Below are 25,426 nucleotides of genomic sequence, written 5' to 3'. Positions count from 1 at the left end.
GGCTAGGCCTTTCACACATTTGTATAACTTGAGTCTCAGCTCAGGAATGATACCACAGGAATGGAAGGAATGTTTCTTAAGTATAAAGAGCTAATAAGCTTCATTTCGGCAATGAAAACATTATATAAATTAAGGGGATATAAAATCCCACATAGTTTTAAAACCGAATAAGAAACTCAAAGATTGGAATCAGAGAGTTTCTTGCCGAATATAGTAAACTATAAAGTATCGGCGACACTAGCGACCGCTAAATGCAAGTGACCCTAACACGTAGTGCAATACCGGAAAACTCGTAGCAAAGGTGGCAAAGTTCTGATCACTATTCTTAGGTATTTTCCATAATGTAAAAACACATTTCCTAGGAAATGTATGCTGTTATTACATTATGGTAGGGAGGTCACTACCCAGACCGGTTTCAGCCTTTTTTGAGGCTTAATCAGTGAGTAGCTAGACCTAATACAAAAGTGTATAGCGAAAAGAACTTATATACTCTGCGATACGAGTTTCCAAACAGGTGCAACCATTAAGTTACTTAAGTATAAAGAGCTAATAAGCTTCATTTCGGCAATGAAAACATTATATAAATTAAGGGGATATAAAATCCCACATAGTTTTAAAACCGAATAAGAAACTCAAAGATTGGAATCAGAGAGTTTCTTGCCGAATATAGTAAACTATAAAGTATCGGCAACACTAGAGACCGCTAAATGCAAGTGACCCTAACACGTAGTGCAATACCGGAAAAAAAATGTGTTTTTACATTATGGAAAATACCTAAGAATAGTGATCAGAACTTTGCCACCTTTGCTACAAGTTTTCCGGTATTGCACTACGTGTTAGGGTCACTTGCATTTAGCGGTCGCTAGTGTCGCCGATACTTTATAGTTTACTATATTTGGCAAGAAACTCTCTGATTCTGATCTTTGAGTTTCTTATTCAGTTTTAAAACTATGTGGGATTTTATATCCCCTTAATTTATATAATTTAAGGAATGTATGATAGTTCCATTGCACAAGGGTGGTGCAAAAACTGATGTATCTAACTACCGACCTATTAGTATCTCTAGTGTGGTAGTGAAGATTTTAGAGAAGTTGGTAAGAGCTCGCATACAGAAATGGGTAGACAAGCATTCTATACTCTGCAGGGAACAGCATGGGTTTACTAAAGGAAGGTCATGTTTTAGCAATTTGCTCATATTTTATAACAATGTTACAGCTGAGTTAGATAAAGGGAATGGATGCACTATGATGATGATGATAAATTTTTCTAAGGCATTTGATAGGATATCACACAAAATGCTGTTGCATAAACTGGAGAATATGATATTGGAATATAATCTCTTGACTTGGACCAGGGGATGCTGACAGACAGATATCAAAAAGTGGTATACAGTGGGTATGAATCTGCAGATTTAAGGTAACCAGTGGTGTACATCAGGGTTCAGTCCTCGGGCTATTATTGTATTCAGTCTATACATTATCATCAGATTTGCAATTGTTTGCTGATGATGCGAAGATAAGCAGGGCAATCAGGGATGCAACTGATATTCAGCAATTACAAAATGATTTGAATAGACTGGAAATCTGGGCAAACGAAAATGGCTGTCAGTTTAATGTTAGTAAGTGTAAAGTTATGCACTTTAGTGTGATTAGAGTTCCAGCGACATATTATATTAGAGGGGTTATGCTACAAGAAACTAAAGAGGCAAGGGATCTTGGTATATTGGTGGATAAGAATTTAAAGTTCAAAGGTCACATAGCAAAAGTGTAGCAAATACAACTCGGAGGATAATTGCTATGTTGAAGCGAACCTTGACATGTAAGGATAAGGAAGTAGTTTTGCCTCTTTATAAGGCTTTGATAAGACCACACATAGATTACTGTGCGCAGATTTGGTCTCCCGGGTTCCAAAGGGATAGAGAAGCTTTTGGAAAGGGTGCAAAGAATAGTTACAAAGATTATATCCGAGCTTTATGGGATTTAGATTGAGGACAGATTGTGAGTATGTGGATTGCAGACTCTGGTTAAGAGGAGAAAGAAGTGTGATATGATAGAGGTCTATAAACTTTTGAATGGGTGTTATAGCATTTCAAATGATGAAATTTTTCATTATATGGAAGGCGAGGAGAGAACACAGGGGCATCCATGGAAGTTAAGGCTGTTCTCAGTCAAGAAAGGGGTAAGAGCTAGGTTTTTCTCCCAGAGATCAGTGAGTGAAATAATTTGCCCTTAGGGATAGTGAGTGCATCTAGTGCAATTGAATTTAAGGGAAAGTATGATAGCTGGGTTGGGTAATTTACAGCCTCCCTCGATGAGTCCTTGACTCCCTGGAGGTCTCAGATAATAATAAGTGACCAAGCTAGTGACAGATCAATGGAATATTCCCTATGAGTACAGACTGAAGATTTGTAGGTTACAAAATATGGTTAATAGGTGGAAAAGAGAGAATATAACAGAAACATATTCCTCTTCTTTTTCTTTTTTCTCAGCCATTTTCAATCACTGCTGAATGAAGGTCTCCCCCATGATCTTCCAGTTATCCCAGTCTTCTGCTTCTGTCATCCATCTCTTTCCAGCCAAATTTTCTATTTCATCTGCCCATTTTGTTTTTGGGTGTCCTTGTCTTCTCTTTCTGGTTGTATCCATTCTGTTGCTTTTCTGGTCCATCTATTGTCTGTTCCTCAAGCCAGATGACATGCCCATCTCTATTTGGATGCTTTTTACAATTTTTATTGCATTCAAGACTTTTGTCTGTGATCTGATCCATTCCTTCCTTTTTTTATCCATTAGTGTTATTCCTAGGATGATTCTCTCTATTCTTCTTTCCATCACCAGTATTTGTTTTTCCATTTGTTTAATTATTAGTGCCCAGGTTTCTAAGCCATAGGTGAGTACTGGTAATATGCATTGGTTGAATGATTTTCAGGCAGATGGGTAAGTTATTTTTGAAAATGTAGTTCAATTTCTCAAACGAATGCCAGGATAACTGTATTCTTTTAATTTCAATCTGTAATCCATTTTCAGTATCAAAAAACTGACTTAAGTACACATAACACACATATGAGCCAATAGAAATAGCTCATCAAATTTTATTGTTTTTTGCTCTTAAATACCTATTCAACATAATTTTTGTTTTTTTTTCTATTTATTTTAAGACCTATCTTCTTGCTTTCTATGTTCAATATATTTATCATTTCCTGTAGGTGTTGTGCTACATATTATTATTATTATTATTATTATATAGTTTATATAACTGCATGGTTTAGATAAATGTGCATACTACCAGCACTGTGAACTGAGACAAAAACAATATTATGATTTATACAAAGAGAGCAAAGTATATGTAACTAGAGATAAAACTCATTTTCATAAGAATAAATAATATCTTTATGAGTCAAGTACAGTACAGTACAGTACAGGAACGACATTCTTCAAATGATAGAGATCATGTTCTATAGATGATATCAATTAAGGAAGCGCAACTAGGAGGATAATTCTAGTTAAAGGATTATGGTGTGACATTATAACCTCACCGTCTTTGAAGCTCAACTAACCTTTTGTGAAGACAATGGGATTATTGTTTATTGTTTTTGCTTTGGTGTGTATGTGCATATGTTTTCCTTATCTCCTAGATAACTAATCATGTGCATAGCCTTTCAGTTATATGGATGTGTTGCACTAATTGTGTCGATATCACTTCCATAGTTCTTGTTTTAGTGTTCAATAACTGGTTAGATTTTAAGTTGTGTGGAAGATTGTTTATTAAGGTAGGTATCAGATGCTCTCTCTCATAGTTGCTCCATACGTATTATTGAAGCACCTGGTAGCACAGAGAATAGTAGTAGTAGTAGGCCACATTTTGCAATGTATCTCTATTTTTGAGGTAAACATTATTGACGTAGTTGTTTAATATGGTTACTTGGCATCTCAGGTTTAATAAAAGGGCAAAAGAATCATTACAGAAATTATTCTTTTGTGCAATGATTGTAATTTGGACAGGTAACTGTTTTGCATATGCTATGGTAGATAATTTTCTTAGCATTGATTGGTGTCATATCTTTCACTCAGAACAGTTTAGCTGCAATAATGCAAAGTTTCTTATGAAAGGATTCATTGTGTTTGGTCCATTTAAGATTTTACTGTCAATATAAAGGCCCAGGTATTTAGCATGTGTTAAATTTGTAGTTTCAGGACAATGGCAATTCTTAGCATTGATAATACAATGATAACAATGATACATGTGACTATGCAGTGTAACTGGTACTGTATATGAGACTCTTGGGTTATTAATAATTAACATTTGAATTTTGGTATTGTTTATTATGACTGAACTGTTATGAAAAATATCTTGCTAATTCACTCAGGTCTTGTGCTTTGGAGAAGGTTATGTTGATGTCTTTGTAGAATGTTAGCAGTGCAGTGTCATCTGAATACTGATATATCTGGCTCTGTATGGGATAGACTGTGAATTTCATGTATATGTTTAAAAGGGTGGCGATAATATTGCACCTTGAGGGATCCTGTTTGTATAAATGTACTATAGTTGGAACATATTTTTATTATTTGAATTCAGTGTGAGAGGTAATTCCTGAACCAGAAGTGTAGTTTTCCATGAATTCCATGGAGTGTAATTTGTCCAGTAATATTTGGTGATCAAGAGTATTGAATGTTTCTTTTTTAGATCTAACAGTATAATTATGGTGAATTTGTTTTTATTCAGAACTTTGTACATGGTGTGCCTTATTTTTTGTAGAATTTTTGAGATGACAGGTAAATTGGCAATGAGTCTGTAGTTTGTATGTCATGTTTTTTTACCCTATTTGTAGAGAGGTGTAATAACTGTTGCAAAATAAAGATAATTTGCTGGGGATAATATCAAGTGTTGCATCGATCAGTTTCAAAAGTGCCAGATGCAGTTGGTCAAAATGTGTTATAAAGTCTGTTAGTCTGATGTTGTCTATCCATGGCTAGTTTTAGGATTTAGTTGGAGGACAGCATCTTTCATTTGGGTTTGGAGATAGGTGGAAAGAATATAGTTTGCTGCTATGGTATTGGGTGGTGTTATTTTGGGCATGATCAGAGTGATGTCTCTTTTGAGTGATGTAATGATATTAAAAAAGTTTCGGTTCAAGGATTCTGCTAAGTGTTGTGGTATCATATTTTGACTGAAATCTGTTTATATAATGTTTGTATTTAGGTGTGATTAGGTGATTTTTTTAAATCACTTTCACAGATTATTCTTGAGGACAATGCTGCTTAGTATTCTAAGTATTTATTTTAGTATATATAATACTTAGTAATTAGTATATATACAGATGTTAACCCTTGGATAAATATATAATATTTATCCAAGGGTTTACATTTGTTTGCTTTCTTTTCTTGAAACATTTTGTTGGTTTTTTATATATTTCTACAAAACAAAGAAAAAAAAAGTTTTTATACAAAGTTATTGGATCCAGTTCCAGTCTGTGTGTTTTATAAGGTTATCTATAATGTTTTTTACTGTGATGGTTAAGGCTGGTTTGCTTTGTCGAGTTCTGTTGCTCGTGTGTGTGGAGCAGCTGGTACTATTGCTTGGAAAGTGGTAGCTATTAGGTAATGATCCACTATTTTTGTTATGACTGATGATTTGTATGAATTTGTAGATGCCCTTATGCTGATGTGATCAATGCATGATTTTGTAGGTGTTTCTCAGTATTTCATCTGTTATTGGATAATAATAATAATAATAATAATAATAATAATAATAATAATAAATGCATTTAATGCTACAGCAGTAGCACCAAATAGTATTTGGACTAATAATACTTACTGTGCTTGTCAATTTAGCCAAAAGTTCCACTATTCCATAATCAGTTAACACAGCAAGATTTTCCATATCCTTTGCAATGCATGAAATGGCAGCACATATGGCAACAAGAACTTTCAGATGTTCTGACCTGAGTAGTCCCACCATTAACTCAAGACCTCCAACAAAACTTCTAACCAATTCTGCTGATTGCTATAAATAACATGCATTTAAATTACAGTAATATTTGAAGTCTAAATAATTTCTAATTATATCAATCTAATTATATGTTTAATGAAAATATAACAGTATAAAAAAAACAGGCAAATAATTACCACTAATCTTAATTAAGAAAATTTAAATTAACCAGTCATTTATATAAAAAAAATTTAATCATTTAATCATGAATGCAGAATTTGGTGAGAGAACAGAGATAAAAGCTAATGTATCTCTCTCTCTCTCTCACACACACACACACAAAGTGACATAACAACTAGTGAACCGACCTCCCACTAATGAAACTATAAAGGAGCATCATGGTGTAGCTACAGATTCACACTATGATGCTCCTTTATAGGTTCATTGTCAGGAAATTGGTTCACCAGTTTGGCATCATTCTGTGTATACTGTATATTTATAAAATCTGAATGCAGAACATTTGTAAACATAACCAATCTATATACTAATTTAAAGGAGATAGTTCTTGTTTAACTGTTGGCCTTCACTAATTATTGTGCATAACAGCAAGCTGATCATGAAGAAATTAGTTTCTGCCTGCAGTGAAGATTAATCAGCAAATTAGATAAACCAGATAATCTTGCAACCAAATATTTCAACATAATCTTGATGTAAAGGATGGACTTTTCCTTTCTGTATAACATATGGTGTGTATGATGTGTATCCAACAACTGACTTAACTTCAGGTAAATAATTTTGATTCTCATTCTGATGAGAGTAATCTTCATATGTTTTTTTTTCAAATGAAGGTGAGTTAGCCAATATCATACAGAGGTAGCAGGGTTTTCCTTCCTGGAAATTCGGGTTTTTCATCCCATATACAGACAAATCCGCCTTGAGGAGCACAGGTAATTTACAGACAAAACTATTAGGGGTGGTGGTAGGCAGTAGATGGCATAATGGCAGCTTGCTGTAGTTGGTGGATTAAGTGGCGAGTACAGAGAGAGATGTAGAGCAGGTGCCCTCCCTCAAAGAGTCTTTTGACAGTTGGAGGTGTCACGTAATTAGAGGAGGTATAAGAAGCTACTTAAATATCATAGGAGTATATGCCCCTGAAGAAGGTAGGAAGAGGATTCCGAACAATTTTGTGAGGAACTACAAAAACAGTTAAATAAATATAATAGAAATGACTATATATTAATAGCAGGAGATCTTAATGCTAGAGTTGGAAATAATCCAATCCCAAATGTCTTAGGAAAATATGGAGAAATTTGCATGAATAACAATGGTCAAGAACTATTAGATTTCTGTACTTTCAATAATTTTAAAATAACCAATACTTTTATTTCAAAAAAAAAAAAAAAAAAAAAATATATATATATATATATATATATAACTTGGAATGGCAGAGGAACAAGATCTATAATTGGTTATACCATTACTAATCAGAAACTAGCTCCACATGTGAGAGATGTACATGTTTACAGAGGAAGTGAAATTTTTTCAGATCATTATTTAGTAGTCTCTAAAATAGAAATACTAGCAAAATGGAGAAAGGAAGTAAATAAGAAAAAAAAGAAATAGAACAAGTATACAAAGTATATCTATTACAACAAGAAAGCATTAGAATGCCATATCAATCAGAATTAACAGATTACCTAAAAGAAGCCCAAATCAGTGAAGATATAAAAGAAGAAGAATGGAAAACTTTAATAAAGATAATCCATAAAGCAGCCTCTGAAGCACTAGGAAAGAAAAATAAAATATTATCATTATTATTCAGGCCTCCATGAAGTCAAAAGACTCATTGTGGGAGGGTCTTCCTAGGAAACACAAAGTCTATCATACCACTCCTTGAAATCATTGACTGTTCTTGCTCTCACCACTCTATCAGGCAGTGCATTCCATGGTTCAACCACCCTCCATGCAAAGAACCCACTCCTCACCCCTCTTGCTCACAGCTTCTTTTGCAACTTCAGGGATGGCCCCTTGTCATCGTTCCTTCCCGCTTCCACCAAGCAAAAGAACTCTCCAATGTCAACCCTGTAATTACCTCTCAACAAAAAGAAATAAAAAAATATTAAAAAGAAGAACATTAAAAATCTGAAATATAGATATAGAAAATACAATAAAAGAAAAACAAATGGCATACAAATCACTCCTTCAAAAACATACAATGGAAACAAGAAATATAGCTAAAACCATAGTACTGAAAGGTCACCGAGATTATTGGGACAGATTTACTAATAAAATAGAAGACATACATGGAAGACAAGGTATAGTCTACAAAATATTAAAGAAATTGAACAATGAAGAAAGAGATACAGCACAAATCAACATAATACAAGAGAAACAATAGAACATTATAAGAATTTATGGTATTACCCAAATTTAATAACAGAAAATAATAATGAAGAAATCAAAACTGATAAAGAAGCATTAAAATTGGAAGAACTAAAAAGAAGCAATAGAAGTATCAAAAATAGAAAATCATCTGGATTAGATGGTATAAAAAATAAATAAATAAATAAATAAATAAAATACATAAATATAAATACAGAGATTTGGAAAAGCTAAGGTTATATCTATATTTAAGAAAGGGGACAGAGATGATTGTGGAAATTACAGAGGAATATGTTTATTAAATACAGGTTACAAAATTTACAGTAAAATCCTGATTAAAAGACTTAGAAATATTGCAAACAATCTACTCTCAGAAGAACAAAATGGTTTCACACATGGAAGATCATGTATAGACAATATGTGCTAAAACAAATTATTGAAAAAAACCCAAAAATTTAATTTAGATAGTCATATGACCTTTACAGATTATGAAAAAGCTTTGGATAAAATACATAAAGAAAAACTATATAATGAAAAAACAAGGATATCCATTACATTTGGTACAAGCTATACAAAGTTTATATAAAGATATAAAAATACAGTTACAGTTAGGTAATAAATTAACAGAAGAGATTGAAATAAATCATGGTGTCAGACAGGGATGTAGATTAACTCCAACTCTATTCAATATATGATCTTCAAAAATCAGTTCACAAATTAAAAAAAATAAGCCAACAATACAATTTAAAAATATCACAAAAGAAAAAAGTCATGGCATTTAAAAGTTGGGATCATGTTAGTTCAAAAATAATTATAGAAAATAAAATAATAGAACAGATGACACAGTTTAAATATTTAGGCTGCATAATAACATATCTAAAGGACAAAGATATAGATGAAAAAATAAAGACATTTCAGAAATTCTGTGGAACAATTAAAAGGGTACTGAATAAAAAAACAAGACAAGAAAGCAGCTGAAATTTTATAAAGTAATGGCCACTCCCACTCTGCTATATGGCTCAGAAATATGGACAGTTAAAAAAAAAAAAGATGAAAGTAAAATACAAGCTGCAAAGATGATATTTTTAAGAACAATCAAAGGATGCACAAAATTGGACCATATGAGAAAGGAAGACATCAGAAAAGAACTAGATATAACATAAATGAAAAGATCACGAAATATAGAGAAATGGAAAGAACACTGGCTACCAAAAGAAGTGGACAGATATAGACCAGGGATCTGTGGGTCGCATGCGGTTCAAACGTACATTTAGTGGCAGTCCATAAAAGGTTGACCATACTTACATGGCATGTGGCCTGTATGTTGAATTATTTAAATAACACATTTTATAATAAATAAAAAAAATCAGCTAACGCCCTTTTGTTCCCTTATAGGGAGTAGGCGAGGCTGTTTACCCTAACTTTTGGAAACTGAGTTGGCAGTTCAATCTCCACTGGCAGCCAATCAGAGATAGCTGGCCCAAGGCTATCACTAATTAAGCGGCACGCAGTGAAGAGAGACGGCACAAGTGCCGCCATCTCGTGGTCCCTAACCCTAACACAATATATTTAATGTCTGAAAAATATTATTATTATTATTATTGTTCCGGGCAACTCCAAGGAGTCGACAGACTCATCAAGGGAGGCCCTAACATCATGTCAAGAACAACTATTCGACATTTGCACAGTATCTATCATACCTTGCCTTGAACTCATTCATGGTCGTAGCACCCACAACAGACTCTGGAAGCTTATTCCACTCATTCACCACTCTCCAAGTAAAAAACCTAGCTCTAACACCCTTGTCAACCACGCTCTTGCCCAGCTTCCATGCATGGCCCCAGGTCATCCCACCACCAGTCATATTTTCAAAAATATCTTCTGGATCAATCTTATAGAAACCCTAGAGTAATTTTAATGTCTCAATCATATCACCCCCTCCTTTGCCTATCGACCAATTTCTGCAACCTACAAATCCTCAACCTATTCTCATAAGGTTCATTCCACAGACCCGCTATCATCTTGGTCACTCATCTCTGGATCCTCTCCACTTCCTCCCCATCACAAAGAAACCCTGGTGCCCATAACTGGGCACAGTAGTCCAGATGGGTCTTATCAAGGCTCGATACAGAGGAACAACAACTTGTTTGTCTCTGCATGTTAAAGTATTTTTCAGAAGCCAAGTGATTTGGTGAGCTGTTTTAGTCACTTTTGCAATGTGCCCCCTAAACTTCAATTCCCTATCCGCCAACACTCCCAAATCCCTGGCCTCATCAATCTCCTGGAGTACGGTTCCACCAATGTGATATACTGCTGCTATTCTTTTCACCCCAAAGTGCATAACCTTATACTTTGCCACATTAAACTGACATCCATTTTTCCTAGCCCAGTCCTCCAAACTATCCAAACCAATCTGTAAAATTTTGACATCCTGCGCACTCACAATTGCTCTACCCAACTTTGCTTCATCAGCAAACAAGTGAACACCTCCTCTCAAATCCTTGCCTATATCATTGATGAACAAATTGAAAAGCAGTGGTCCAAGAACAGAGCCCTGTAGCACTCCACTAGTCACAAGCCGTCTTTTAGACTCCACTCCTGAATAAACCACTCTCTGGTATCTCTCCTTCAACCACCCTCCTATCCATCTCACCAACCCTATATCTATCCCCATCTGCTCCAGTTTACTGATTAGTGTTCCATGTGGTATCCTATCAAAGACCTTGGCAAGGTCCAGTAGTATCACTGTAAACCCATTACCCCTATCCAGTTCAGCCGTCAATGTGTTATAAAACGTGAGCAAGTTACTGAGGCATAATCTACCCTTCACAAAACCATGTTGTCCCCCATACAATATCCCATTTTCATCTATCCAATCTTGTAATCTTTTCTTGACTAATTTCTCTCAGACCTTGACAACAATTTCTGATATGCTAATCGGTCGGTAATTTACAACAGCAGTCATGGAACCACCTTTATGCAGTGGAACTATTTTCCCCTCTTTCCACCCCCTCGGGACTAACCCAGACCTGAGACTCAAATTAAACAAAATGGTCAAGGGTACTGACAATTCTTTAGCTGCTTCTCGTACAACACGAGCTGGTATACTATCCAATCCCACAGATGTATTGACATTGAGGTTATGCAATAGACTACTCACCTCCACTTCATTCACCACAATTCCCGTATAATCTACTGGTTTATTCGTTTCTGCAATGTCTGCAGAAACGAATAAACCAGTAGGATGATATATTCTTGCAAAGTGCTCACTCAGTAACTCAACTATATCAACTGATTCAGTTACCTCCCTACCATCGGCATTCTTTAAAATCATTCTGCCATATACATTTTTCCTTTTACTTGCTACATATCTAAAAAACTGTTTAGGATTCTCTTTAGCCTGCATGGCCAATGTTCTTTCGTAATCCTTTTTTGCTTTTCTTACCACACTCGTTACCCTTCTGGCCTGCACTTTATACCATTCATGCACCTGCCGGTCACCTTTCTCCTTAAATTCCCTCCATAGTTGTTTCTTTTTTTGCAGCTCAAGCTTAATGGTGTTATTCATCCATTTAACCCCTACTTGATTTATTATTCAGACTCTAGGTATACAGTCAGCCATTGCTTCATGCAAATACTTCTTAACTACCTCCCATGCACTATCAACTTCTAGTCCTTGCAGTTGTACATGCCATGGCACTGAGCCAATCAAACTCCTAAGCTTGTCATACTTTCCAGCCCGATAATTCCACATGTACCCTGTCTTAATTGTAAATTCTACACCTTTAGCCACCTCCCAAGTCAAGACCCTAAGATCACTCTCACCGATTGGTGGCAATGTGGTCATATTTCTTACAGCCAAATCCTTAGATGTAATTACTAGGTCAAGCGCTCTCTGACCCCTAGTATTTTCCATTACATGCTGTTGTCGTGACGTTCTATTTTCATGTTATGTTCTAAATCCGCCATCTTGGTTCAAGTCACTCTTATCGATATAATACTTAATTGCAAATTGATCACCGATCCAAAAGTAGGGAAATTTATAATTATACTGCACCACCCTATTCTTAGATTAGTCTATATAAAATAGTAAGATCAATTTTTTAATTAAGTTAGCAGTCTCCTCATTTATTTAGGCCGAATTATTTACTATTCCACTTGGGGTTCCTGCAAGATTCGAATATTTATGAACGGTGCAATAAAAAGGAATTCAGGCAAACACAATATTCAGATTAACAAAATAAAACATTTAATATATGATATATATATAACAAATACAAGAATTCTGCTTTAAAAATGAAACAATACAATTAACTTAATACATCTTGCTAAGTCACTCATGCCAATTCTTTATCACCCATACTAATTATTTCGGACCTTGAACTTCGAAGATACGTTATAGTTAATGTTAGAATAAACAAACATGTATGACTACTCTTACCAGATACAATCTTCAATAGATCAATTAATTGTGAGCACACTTATGAATTAACTTATTTACGTTAGCGGAACACATTAATAAAATTTCTCCAACGATATAACTGAACTACTGTTAATCGCGCTTCACTACTCTAAAAAAAAAAACACATCAATAAGGCACTGATATCTTTCCTTGTTTACTTTTCTGAAACTAGTTAATTTCAATATAATTCTTCTCAGGGCAATATAGAATTAAGACGCAATCCTAGACTAACTGGAACTAATCAGAATTTTTCATTGAATGTCCAGTTCTTTATTTATCCGGATACGGCATTAATTTTCCTTTACAACACAGCTGACTTCACTTGCAGCTAAGTATATGAATCACTATGTTCTGGCTCACTTCTAAACACTTCTCATGAATTTCTGCCCTAGAGAACTTATAATTTTCTTCAACTTCCTTTGCTTGTATCCTACCTTCCTTTCCGCTCCGCAAAAACTTCCTCTCTTCCCTCTAATTAAAAATCTTCTATATCTATATAATATCTTTCCTCTCCTTTTTGGTTCCAAGGTCACGCACTCTTCGACTCGTGTTGTTTATTTCATACGTCTCCATGACAACGCATGAACGTAAATATTTCGCTAATGTAATACAACGCTCTACTCTTACATAAGTGATTGCATAACGTTAAATTTTCCCAAATAAGAATAAATAGAATATTTGAGCTACTGCATAACTCTAAACTTCTGTAACAGAAATAAATAGAGAATATTTACATTTCAATTAATACGCAGTTAAAATTATCAAGTACAAATTCTATAATATTAACATAGTAATAAATAAAATAACTTAATAATATTTGACACAGTATTTTCATTATTAATACATATATCTTTGATTAATTAATTTAATATTAGACAAAATTAAAGTAGTTATATGAATATTTAATTGTAAAATAAGTGATTTACATTAAATAATATTTACAAGTTTTGCCTATGTGATGGAAGATCATGTTGGATTCTGAAACAAATAATAATTACTTCAATCTCTATATAATCAGAATCCAACACTGTCGCAGAGGGTTATCCCTTAATAACCGCATAAAATCCAATTCCTTCCTCCCATGTGTCCTCTCCTCACTCCAATCAATGAAACCATAGTTGAAATCTCCCATAATAATCACCCTCCTTCCACTCATTTCTTCTATTTGCTTGTGCATACTTCACCACCATCTTTTCCATCACCTGGTCTATAGCAGCACCCAATTGAATATTTAGTTTTGCTAGCCACAATCTCACACCAAATGGCCTCAAATGTGCTCTTTTCTCTATCCTGCAATTCAACTTCTATTCTCCTTGGCTGCAGCTCATCAGCTATCATCAACAATACTCCTCCCCCCATTTTATTCTCCCTGTCATTCCTGAACACACTATACCCATCACATTCAATCCCACTAGCTATATCATCTACAGTCAGCCATGTTTCACTAATACCAATAACCTGTGGTCTGGAAGTGCCAACCATGGCCAAAAACTCTTCCTTCTTGTTCCTAATACTCCTAGCATTAGTGTACATGAATTTAAGACCCCCATTAGCCCCAACCCTACCTTGATGCCTTATATTAACTATCCCACTCTGATTTGTTGTCCTTATTTGCTCGGGCATATTATATTCATTCTTACATTCAACTGCCTCCCTAAGGATTGTATATCTACTCCCCCCCCCTTAGGGAGGACTGTATATCTACTCCCCTGAATTTACACATCCACTACATTCAGCAACACTTTCTCAAGTCTCCTTACACCGTAATCAAATGCCAGCCATCCATCTTATATAGAATCAAACTCACTCCACACGTCCACAAATTCCACACCACTCGTCATACATAACCCACGCATAAAGTCATTCGCAATTATGGCCCTCCTTTTAAACATTCCACTGTCATACCGTGGCAAAAGACTAATCCTTCAAACTCTCTCACTCTTTTCTTTTGCTACCTCAAACAATTCATTCAGGTCTTCTATCATTTCCATTTTATCTCCTTTCAAATCATTCATACCTGCCACGACAATCATTTCTTTCACCCTCTCCTTTTGCTCTCTAATAGACTCAGTTACATCCTTTATGGTCGCACCAGGTTGGTACGATTTTGTCAAATCCTCTACTAACACACCTCGTACTAACGAGTCTCCATACAGCACTCTATCATTCATTTTGTTCATGTTCACACTTATACGTCTATTTTTCCTGTCATACTTTTTATTATTGGCTGGTTCATTCAGTCGACTTTTGCTCATACGCTCTAGCCGCTGTTTTGCCTTTTGTATTGCACCATTCAACAACGCGATCTCACTCATTGCATCTATCTCATCTTTTTTATTCTCTGTAAAACCATTAATACTATCATTCACACTTTCTACATTCACACTCTCAGAATTCTCTGGTACAACCTCATATCAGAACCATCATTACTGGCCGCCATTTTCCTTTGTACTGGAGCCATACTTGCTTGCAACGTATTTTATCGAATTATAACACACCAAAAACACACAAACAGACACACTAAGATACGCAAGGCAAACAAAACTACGCAATATTAAGTAAATTTATCAACGATAACTGAAAATAACACTTATCTTATCAGGAGCTTACACGAACACTACACACTACAAATCCCTCTAGCAGTGACACATCCTATGTTTGAGTTTCAGCTTAAGAACTTCAAGAACCTGTAAACTCAAGTTTATGGGATGAATAACCCGAGTTTCCGGGAGAAAAAACCCGCTTTCCCGTGCCAGAGATCAACTAACTCGGGAACCAGTTGAAAAAAGGCTAAGAAAAATTTCCTCTAGTCGCCGACTAGACTCGAAACAAAGTCTTCCTTCGTGTGGTTAAGTGCTGTGGTGTGCAAACGCCACATCCACTGAGCTACACAGACCTCTCATTTTATAATATGAATAATAAATTAAAAATAATTTGATACCGATACTTCGTGATATCACCTTGCAACTTGGCACGAGTCAACTGTGTCAGTCATCGCGAGTGGGAATAACAAAGGCGACTTCATCCGACGACAACTGAGATTTGACACGCTTTTGCAGTCGTGTTCCCTGGTCTGTCTTATATATTTGCTAAAAATAATTTCAAAAATGGGTTCAAGAAAATGTACAATTGCAGATGAAGGAAGAAGGTTTAATGATGAATGGAACAGCAAGTACTTCTTTATTGAAAATGGGGTAAGCCCCTTTGTCTTATTTGTCATAAAAGTGTTGCTGTTATGAAAGAATATAATATCAGACTTCATTACGAGAATGAACATGAACGCCAATACAAGGGTTTGAACTGTGAACTTAGAAAAAATCATTAATAAATTAGAAGCTTCTTTGATTGCTCAGCAAAACATATTTAAGAAGCAAAGTGGTCATAATGAATCAGTTGAGTATAAGGACGTTACACAACTATCTGATAAAAAATGTATTATGTCTCTTGCATTTATGGTACATATTACAATGTACCTTAATGAACTTAATTTGAACCTGCAGGGCCAAGGTAAATTACTAGCAGAACTGTTTTCTGACATAAAAGCTTTTAAAGGCAAACTATGTCATATGATGGAAGAAAATCTACATCATTATATATGTTGAAAATCTGCATCTACAGTAAGATGACAAACACAAAAGGAAATTTTGCTGGTATCAGTGAAGATTTACAAATGGAATTTTCAACAAGATTTGTGGATTTTCATAAAAATTGCATCGAAATGCGATTCTTTTTGAACCCTTTTAATGTCGACATTGATTATGTACCAAACCAACTACAAATGGAAGTTTTGGAATTACAACATAACGAAACATTAAAGAACACATTTTCGTTAGAAAATATCCAAACATTTTATTGATGCTTACCAAAAAAATTTCAAGGATTAATTAGTATTGCAAAGAAGATAACAGTCGCATTTCGAAGCACATACATTTGCGAACAAGCATTTTCTGCCATGAGTTTTAGAAAAAATAAATTTCTTCTCGACTGACTGATGAACATTTGCATACTTCGATTCGAATTTGCACCTCAGGTTATAAAGTAGATAGAGATAATCTGGCTAAGGGAAAACAATCACAGAAGTCACATTAAGCAGGGAGACACACACATTGTGATGCATAAACTCTATTACTCTGTTTTTACGTGATAAAAATTTTCAGTGAGTTTCATTTTCATGCTTGTTTCACATCTCGTATTTTAAATATTTCTGTGTTTTTTTAAGATTGATGTAATAAAAATTGATAAATTAAGTATTTTTTTCACTCACTATTTTCTCTTAATTAAACACCTGCGGCCCAATTATTAAAAATAAAAGTTGATTGTGGCCCGCGAGCCTGAAAAGGTTGCCGACCCCTGATATAGACCAAAGGGAAAGAGAGAGAGAGGAAGACCAGCGACGGGATGAAAAGACCTTTTCCATGTTCCCTTTCCAGTGAAGCTGGAACAGGCAAATGACTAATCCTTGAAGAGAATAATAATAATAAGAAACTTATAACTGAATGTAGACCTTTATTGAAAAATATCAAAGAGGAATTTTATGTCACAAAGATATTTCTTCCACTCAGCAAGAACAATATGTAATCCCAAATGAACTTTTCTATTAAAAGCCAGAAGAGTGAACAAAATTTACATCACAAGCAGGTAGCTTCAGGACCATTTAACATCCCTAACAATCATGCAGCTGGAGTGTTGCCTGGTTAAACAAGGATCCCGTTGTTTTCGCCAGGGAACCAGGGCAAACAGCGAAAAGTCAGCTACTGGAACAAATCTGAAAGCACACCCCAACTCAACATCACCACAGTTAAAGACGGTAATATCAACGTAAGAAGCCTAAATGGCAAAGAAATGGAGCTAGCTGAGGAATTAGATACGTACCAGATCAACATAATAGGGGTGACTGAAACAAAAAAGACAAAAACTGGTGAGATTTTTCTGAGCAATAAATACAAAATATTATATTCAGGCAATGACAATCAAGGAAAAGGAGTGTAAGTCATAGTATTCAACACAAAATACGAGGCTAATCTTCTTGAATAGCAGGCAGTTTCAAGTAGAGTGATGTAGGCAAATATGAGAATGAGGAATTCGACAATGAAACTTATTTGTGCCTATGGTCCCACAGAAGGTTCTACTAAGGTAGAAGTAGAGGAATTTTTTGATGCTTTAGAGAAAGCAACTGACACAATGAAAAAGGAAAAGTTGGTCCTTGTTGGGGATCTAAATAACAGAGTAGGAAATGACTGTCAGACATACAAAAATATTTTGGGAAAATTTGGAGAAAAGTTCAAATCTAATAATAATGGCAAATACCTGTTGGATTTCTGCTCAGGACATGGACTGGTTATTACTAACACCATGTTCCAACATAAAAATGTGCACAAATTCACATGGAGAGAAGAGGCAAGGAATAAGAAAAGTCTCATTGACTATGTTATTGTTGATAGTGATGTTTTCTCCCTGGTGCAGTACACCAAAGTGTACAGAGGATTTGAAATTGGAAGTGATCACTATTTAGTCTTGAGCAGGATAAAACTGAATTTCATATTGAAAAGAATAACATGTAAGAAAGTTGAGCAGCTCTCAGATATAAACTGTAGACTAAAATACATAAAGATTATTGAAGAAAAAATGAAAGAGTTTGAGAACAGGAACCAAACAATGGATATTCAGTGGCAAGCTCTGAAGGAAACATTGATTGATTATGCCAGAGTGGCATGTGGTGAGGTCTGCAAGGATAGAAAAATGAGAACTCCATGGTGGACACAGGAAGTTAAAGAGGAAGTGAAGGAAAAGAAGAAAGCATATCAAAAGTTCCTGTCAAATAAGTCAGCTTGTGCTCTTAGAGAATATAGAGACAAATGTAAGAAAGCTAAACACTGTGTAAAACTAGCTAAACAAAAGTCATGGGAAGACTTTGGCAAGAACATAGAAAATAAATATCAAGAAGGTGGCAAGTTCTGCAGATTGTTGAAGAAGCTTAGAAATGGAGAAAAGAGTGCTGTAAAAGGAGTTAGAGATGATAAAGGTGACATGAAAACCAGAGAAAAAGATATCCTTGAAGTATGGAGTAATTACTTCGAAAAATTGCTAAATGAAACAAGCAATGATAGCATAGTGGTAAAAAACACTCAAAGGGCATACAGTCAGGAATACATATCTATACTTGAAGTAGAAAAAGCCATCAAAGGCTCAAAATGTGGAAAGGCAGCAGGAATAGATGATATTCTAACAGAAATGCTGAAGTATGGTGGTATAAAAGTCTTACAGTGGCTGCACTGCATAGTTCAGAAAGCCTGGACTGAGAGACAAATTCTTGATGGTTGGAGTAGAGTTCTAATAGTACCCATATATAAAAAGGGAAATAAAACTGAATGTGAGAATTACAGAGGTATTTCCCTACTGAGTAAAATTTATTCCAAGTATACTTGAGAATAAATTTCAATTCTCAATTCAATTCAAGTATACTGGAATAAATTGGCAAGATTTATTCCAGTATACTTGAGAAACAGTTGAGAAGAATTGTGGAAGAAAAGCTTGGTGAAGAACAAGCTGGATTCAGGCCAAATAGAGGCTGTCAGGATCAGATCTTCACTTTACGAGAAAGCATGGGAATAGAACAAAGATATGTATTTCAGTTTTGTCGATCTAGAGAAGGCATATGAGAAAGTGCCAACAGAGAAGCTATTCAATACACTACAGTTATATGGTGTCAATGGGACCTTATATCAAGTAATACATAGTCTTTATTTGAGTTGTAAGTCAGCAGTTAGAATTGAAGTATAGGTGTTATGCTTATTTCTTTCGTTTCTCTTTTTGTTACTCAATTCATTGTTTAACCTTTATCTATCCTACTGGCTGCACCATTTGTTGTGCTTACTTCTCCTTGCACTTTATTAATATTTATTTTTTTGTCTAACACTGTACCTTATTCCTACTTCTTTATCCTTTCTAACGTAAACCTCTTCTATCAAAATCTTATCAGCGGTGCCATTAGTTACAATATTCAATTTTTTTATATTATATCCCTTCGGCTATGCCACTTGTTATTAGGTTCCTTCCCTCCCTTGTTATACCTTGTGCTTTTACTATTTTGTTTAATATATTGCTACTGTTATCTTAGCTCTCTCTCACGTATGCAAGTAACACTTGTTTCCTATCAAATATTCTTCCCTTAAGTTCTTTGCAGTCTTATTGGCCTCTCTATATCCTAAACTACATCTAATCACACAACAATCTGAAAGAGTTTACCCAATAAGTATTAACACATTTATTTTTCACTGCATCAGCTAATACCTAGGATAGACAAGGTTCTTGCCCAGCCTGACCCTTTCAGAGTGATACATGATGATTAGATCAAGATTTATCTTATTCCTTAGTTCGCCTATTTCTTTCTCACAGTCGTGGCTTGCTTAAAACGTTTCTTATTCACATGGGTTTATCCCCCTTAGTTCGTTCATATTTTATGAACGGTAGTTTTGAATTCATAAGAAAAAAAGCAGGTCAGGCAGGTACTTGAATGAAACAATTTATTTAGCTTTAAGGAAATATACGATTATACAACACAAACATGTTATTATGAATGCTTTCAAGTTAGATCAAAGACTCTAATTAAATTATTCTAATCACACATATTAACTCATTGACCAATAATACAATCATCTTTAGCATAAATTTGTAGGTAATCACCATGCCATTCTAATACATGTGGTCATGAATTAACACAATAACACACTTTATACAATAAGTTTAGCTTGATCTGATATCTACTCGGCCTCGTAGGGCAACCAAATTTTAACACGATCTCGGGCCTATGCCTAGTTATAGGCTATTCTTACAGTTCCTTAATTTAAGTCCAATACAAAATATTCTCACAGGGGATTCACTCTGTTCTATAACTGGAAATAGGAATTCAAAAGTCTACATTACCATCTCTGTTCTTTATTTCTTAAATTTCTTCCTGCCTTGTCTGGTCATCAAGGCCTTCAGAATAGTTTCCCAAGAGGATATCTCCCTCTGTGTGAGTAGAATCTCGGCGGGAAAACGGGGGGGGGAGCACGGTAACGTCGCCTTGAACGGACAACATCAATTTGGTTCCTCCATCGCACGACAATGCATAGCTATCCTAGTGCATGGATACAGCTTGACCCATTACGAACGCTACGACAGACGAACCAAATGCCTTCCACGACTAGCCAGGAACTTCCCCGACGGTGAGCTCGACCAATGCCCAAGAGACCAGGAATCCAGGAAAAAAAGATTGGAAGGACGGACGGCATCTCCAAGCTTCTTTCGTCGCACAAAAAAGCATGGCCTTCCTAATCCAAGGAAATAGCTAGCCCCTTAGGTATGCTGCGACAGAAGTCATACCTCCCACATCCGCCTGGACTTCTCCGTAGGAGCAGGACTCGACCCATGTCCGCACTCAAGAAGAAAAACAAATAAAAAAGAGCGAGTGTCGGATGCTTGACCTTTTTGTTAAATTTTCTCCTCTCGGCAATTCTCGATTTTCGCGATGCGTGCCAACGCGGTCACGTGTTTTCACGTCGATCTCCTTAGCTCCCTCTATTTATTTGCACGTATACCTGTTTTGTCTTCCTGTAAGAAGCTTAGGTTTCTTTTTCCAGTATTTCTTTCCCTCCTTTCTTATGCATAATACAGGATGGCACAAGTGATCCTTGAACCCTGACTCATAAGCTTTGCTATTTTAGTACAAGAGACTGGTTTTCTTAAGTGGATTTGCCAGCTTACATGGATCTCTATATCTGGCCCACACTTAATACAGATTATATATAAAAGCTCATTATACAATTTTATACAATTCCTAAATTTTAATCGTTTTGCACTTGTAAACAGCTTACACTTATCCTATTGCCAACGTTCCATATTCTCTGCCTAAGTTGTATTAAAGTTGTGACCTGAATATTTTATAAAAAAACATTTCATAGCTTATTCAGGACACAACACAGGAAGATGGTTTAATGTTAAATCTGGTGTGAGACAAGGATGTACATTATCCCCTCTGTTATTCATTATCTATATGGATCATATTATGAAGGAAAGTGGTATTAAACATGATATCAAAATTGGAGATGTTAATGTCAGTTCTTTGCTTTATGCGGATGATGTTTTACTTCTAAATAAATCCGCTACAAGGTTGCAAGATTCCCTGACTAAATTGAATAACTGTTGTAACAGATATGGTATGAAGGTCAGCATTAAAAAGACAAAGACAATGAAAATAGGTAGAATCGTTGAAAATGTCAACTGTGTTGTGAACGGGGAACCTGTGGATCAAGTAAAACATTTTGGCTATTTAGGCAAGATTTTTACTGAAGATGGTAAATTAAATATGGAAATAGACAACAGAATCAACAAAGCTGGTATGGTAGGAAGTCAATTGAATAAATTTATATGGAATAAGAGAGAAATTAGTCAGAACACTAAATTAGTTGCATACAAGACAGTGTTCAAACCAGTTTTAACTTATGGATCTGAGAGCTGGGTTAGAAGTAAAACATTTGACCAAAGACTAGAGACCACAGATATCAGCGTCCTGAAAAAGATTAGAGGCGTGAACAAATGGCATCAATGGCAATATCATATTAAAAACGAGGATATTAGGAAAAACTTGACATTATCAGCATCCAGGAATGCGTTACCAGAGCTAATCTCAGGTGGTATGGTCACTTGAACAGAATGGGCGAGGAAAGATTAGCAAAACAAGTGTTCTCTGCCAGGTTGGCAGGAAAACGACCCAGAGGAAGACCAAGATATAGGTGGATTGATATGGTACAAAGTGCTTTAGACGATAGAAATATAAGATTTGATAATGTTGGAGTCTTGACAAGTAACAGACTGATTCGGAGGAAATTTATAGATAGGAAGTTAGTAATGATGTAAATTTTTCATGTAGTACTATCATATCCTGTATACTCCTTGAGGGTACATGTCAGGAATTTGATGAAGATGATGAATAATCCCAATCCCCCAAATTATCTAACCTTTTTTTTTTCATTTCAATCCCACCCAAACCCCTGGAGATGAGTCTTTTTGACTCCATAGGTCTAATGTTAATAACACTGATAATGGAAAATATTTATTTAACAGGATTGTTGTTCAGGACATGAATAAGTTCCTTGTTCAAACATAAAGATGGCATGCATTCATAGAGAAAGAGAATGCACAAACCAACAAAACAGTGATAGTGATGTTTTCAGATTGGTTCAGGATACAAGATCATATAGGAAACATGAAACAGGAAGTGAATACCATTTAGTATAAGTATGATACTAAAAAAAAATCATAATAAAATCAGCAGGTGCCTTGAGAGAATACAATGGAAAATTTATGAAAGCTTCAATATGTGTAAAATTAGCTAAACAAAAGTCATAAGAATATTTTATTTATTATAAGAAATAAAATATGATGAAGGAGACAAAATATTTTGGATGCTATTGAAAAAAAAGCTCAGAAATGGGGGAAGCATAATGGAAAGGAACCAGAGATGATAATTGAGATTGGGTTGAAAAGATGTTAGATTTTTTGCTTGGAAGATAGTGAGTGAGTGGATGCAGAGTGGATGGTGTGTGTTCGAACACTGAATGTATTCAAGTAAGGTATGATCATCATCATTGTGGTCTATGAGTGTTTGACCTCTTATGATGAGTCTTCAGACTCCATGAAGGTTGGGAAGTAATACTTATAAATTTTTCATAAATTTGACATAAAAATTGAAAATAATGATATTCAGAATGTCTGGAGTAATTTCTTTGAAAGATTGTTAAATGAAATAACAAAAATTATTCTCAGTTTCCCAATTACATTCCCTTTCCTTCTCATAGGTGACATTTGTCCTTTTTGATATGCCATGTCAGAAAGTTTCCAACTTCTGACATGGTATATCAGAAGATCAGATGATCAAAAATAAGAAACTTCTTATTTTTGATCATCTTTGGCTCTCTCTCTCTTTTCCACAGCCTAGCAAATTTATTTGCTGTCTCAATCATTCTACTAATGCTACCAACCATTCAGAGGTTTTTGAATTCCTTTCTTTAAACATTGATTTTTTCTAGTCCAGTGAAATCATCTTCCTTGGAGATTATTTTTATTCACAACTCCAATTGGTATGTTCCTTTTCCAACTGTACTGATTCAACAGGTGGCCTGAAAAAGTTCTGTTGGTTTCTGGAGCAAGGGGGTCCCAGATAACATAAACAAAAAAAGTAATTCCAAAAATTATTAAAAAATAAGAAAAATAGGGAAAAATTCTTAGCCCACCCATGGTATATTGCACAAAAACTTTTCATGTGTAGCAGCCACATAAAACACTCCCACAGCCACCCTGATCCATATGTTGTCTGGCATTATAAGAATGCCAAGTGGAATGATCATCATGATTTTATGTCTAATTCTCTGGTTCTATTACTGCTTTTAGTCTAACAATCTAACATTTGTATACTGATAACATTTGTATATTTGTAAAATGGTAGTAACAGCAACTATAATATTTTATTTAATAAAATCACTTTGTTAGGTTACTGTATGAGTTTGTTGCTTAATATATTTAAAAAATTATGTTTTTTTTTTGTTTTGTTTTTTGAAAAAATAAAAAAGTAAACAAGAAGAACAAGGGATTTTATTTATTAAATAAAATATTAAATATTTTATTTAATAAAATCACTTTGTTAGGTTACTGTATGAGTTTGTTGCTTAATATATTTAAAAAATTATGTTTTTTTTTTGTTTTGTTTTTTGAAAAAATAAAAAAGTAAACAAGAAGAACAAGGGACTCGTAAATTTGAGAAAAATTTAACAAAGGGCTCGGGCGAGCCCGTGCGAGCCCCTTATAGCTCACCACTGCTTGCAACTAATGTTAGGGTTCCACAAGATTCCATTTTCACTCTTTCCCTCCTCTCTTTCTTCTATATATTAATGACCTTCTCCAGTTGATTGCAAATTACATCTACAGTTTACTGATGACAAACTGCACTCTTCTCATTTGACAAAGTGTGATACAGAAATCATTAAACTTTCTCAGTGGGAGAATACTGAGATAGTCTTGTTAATTCTAGTGTTAGTAAAACATAATCCTACCTTAGCTCTTGCGAAAAACATGCTCCTCCCCTCCCGCATTGATTTTCTTACAACTATTGTTTTCTCAGCATCAAAACAGTGGGTTTTATTCTTTTGTTCTGAATAGCTATTAACTATACAAAGCTGCCCAATCATTGAATACTGTTTTCATAATTTGGGTTGGTGACTCTAAGAGCTCTCTAAAAATAATTGACTTAGTACAGATGTGCAATTAGATTTATGAATAACCTGTCTTTAGCTGTGATGTAAAATAACCAACATTGGGGTTTATTAAGCTGTAATAGTACATATGAGTATACTGACTAGTTTCACCACATATGCTAGTAGCTTCTTCTGGGTTAGGAAGAACAACAACAAAAAATAATAATAATTATTATTATTATAATTATGTGATACCTCCACGGAGTCCAAAGACTCAGAGCAGGAAAGTGTGCCAACAGCATCAAACGATTGATCTCCTTCCAACTACTAACCATGCTCAAACTTGCTCAACTTTTTGCATGAGCCATTAGTAGCTAAGGAGTAAATGTGAACCATTACATAACTGAAAAACAGAACATGTAGGAAC

At 34.9% G+C, this 25,426-nt stretch overlaps 1 protein-coding gene across 1 annotated transcript in view; it reads right to left on the bottom strand.

The window, feature by feature from the left end:
• The window catches only part of gudu (Armadillo repeat-containing protein gudu), a 319,933-nt gene that overhangs the window by 49,814 nt on the left and 244,693 nt on the right, over positions 1 to 25,426 (bottom strand). Inside the window, exon 11 of the mRNA XM_090413819.1 lies at positions 5,812 to 6,000. Coding sequence (XP_090269945.1) covers positions 5,812 to 6,000 — 189 coding nt within the window. The remainder of the gene's footprint in view (positions 1 to 5,811; positions 6,001 to 25,426) is intronic.

The sequence above is a fragment of the Typopeltis vanoorti genome, chromosome 2 (genome assembly GCF_054136105.1).
Source record: "Typopeltis vanoorti isolate ZY-2024b chromosome 2, IOZ_Tvanoo_1.0, whole genome shotgun sequence".
In the NCBI taxonomy this organism is placed as follows: domain Eukaryota; kingdom Metazoa; phylum Arthropoda; class Arachnida; order Uropygi; family Thelyphonidae; genus Typopeltis; species Typopeltis vanoorti.
This window is presented reverse-complemented; position numbering and strand designations above follow the sequence as displayed.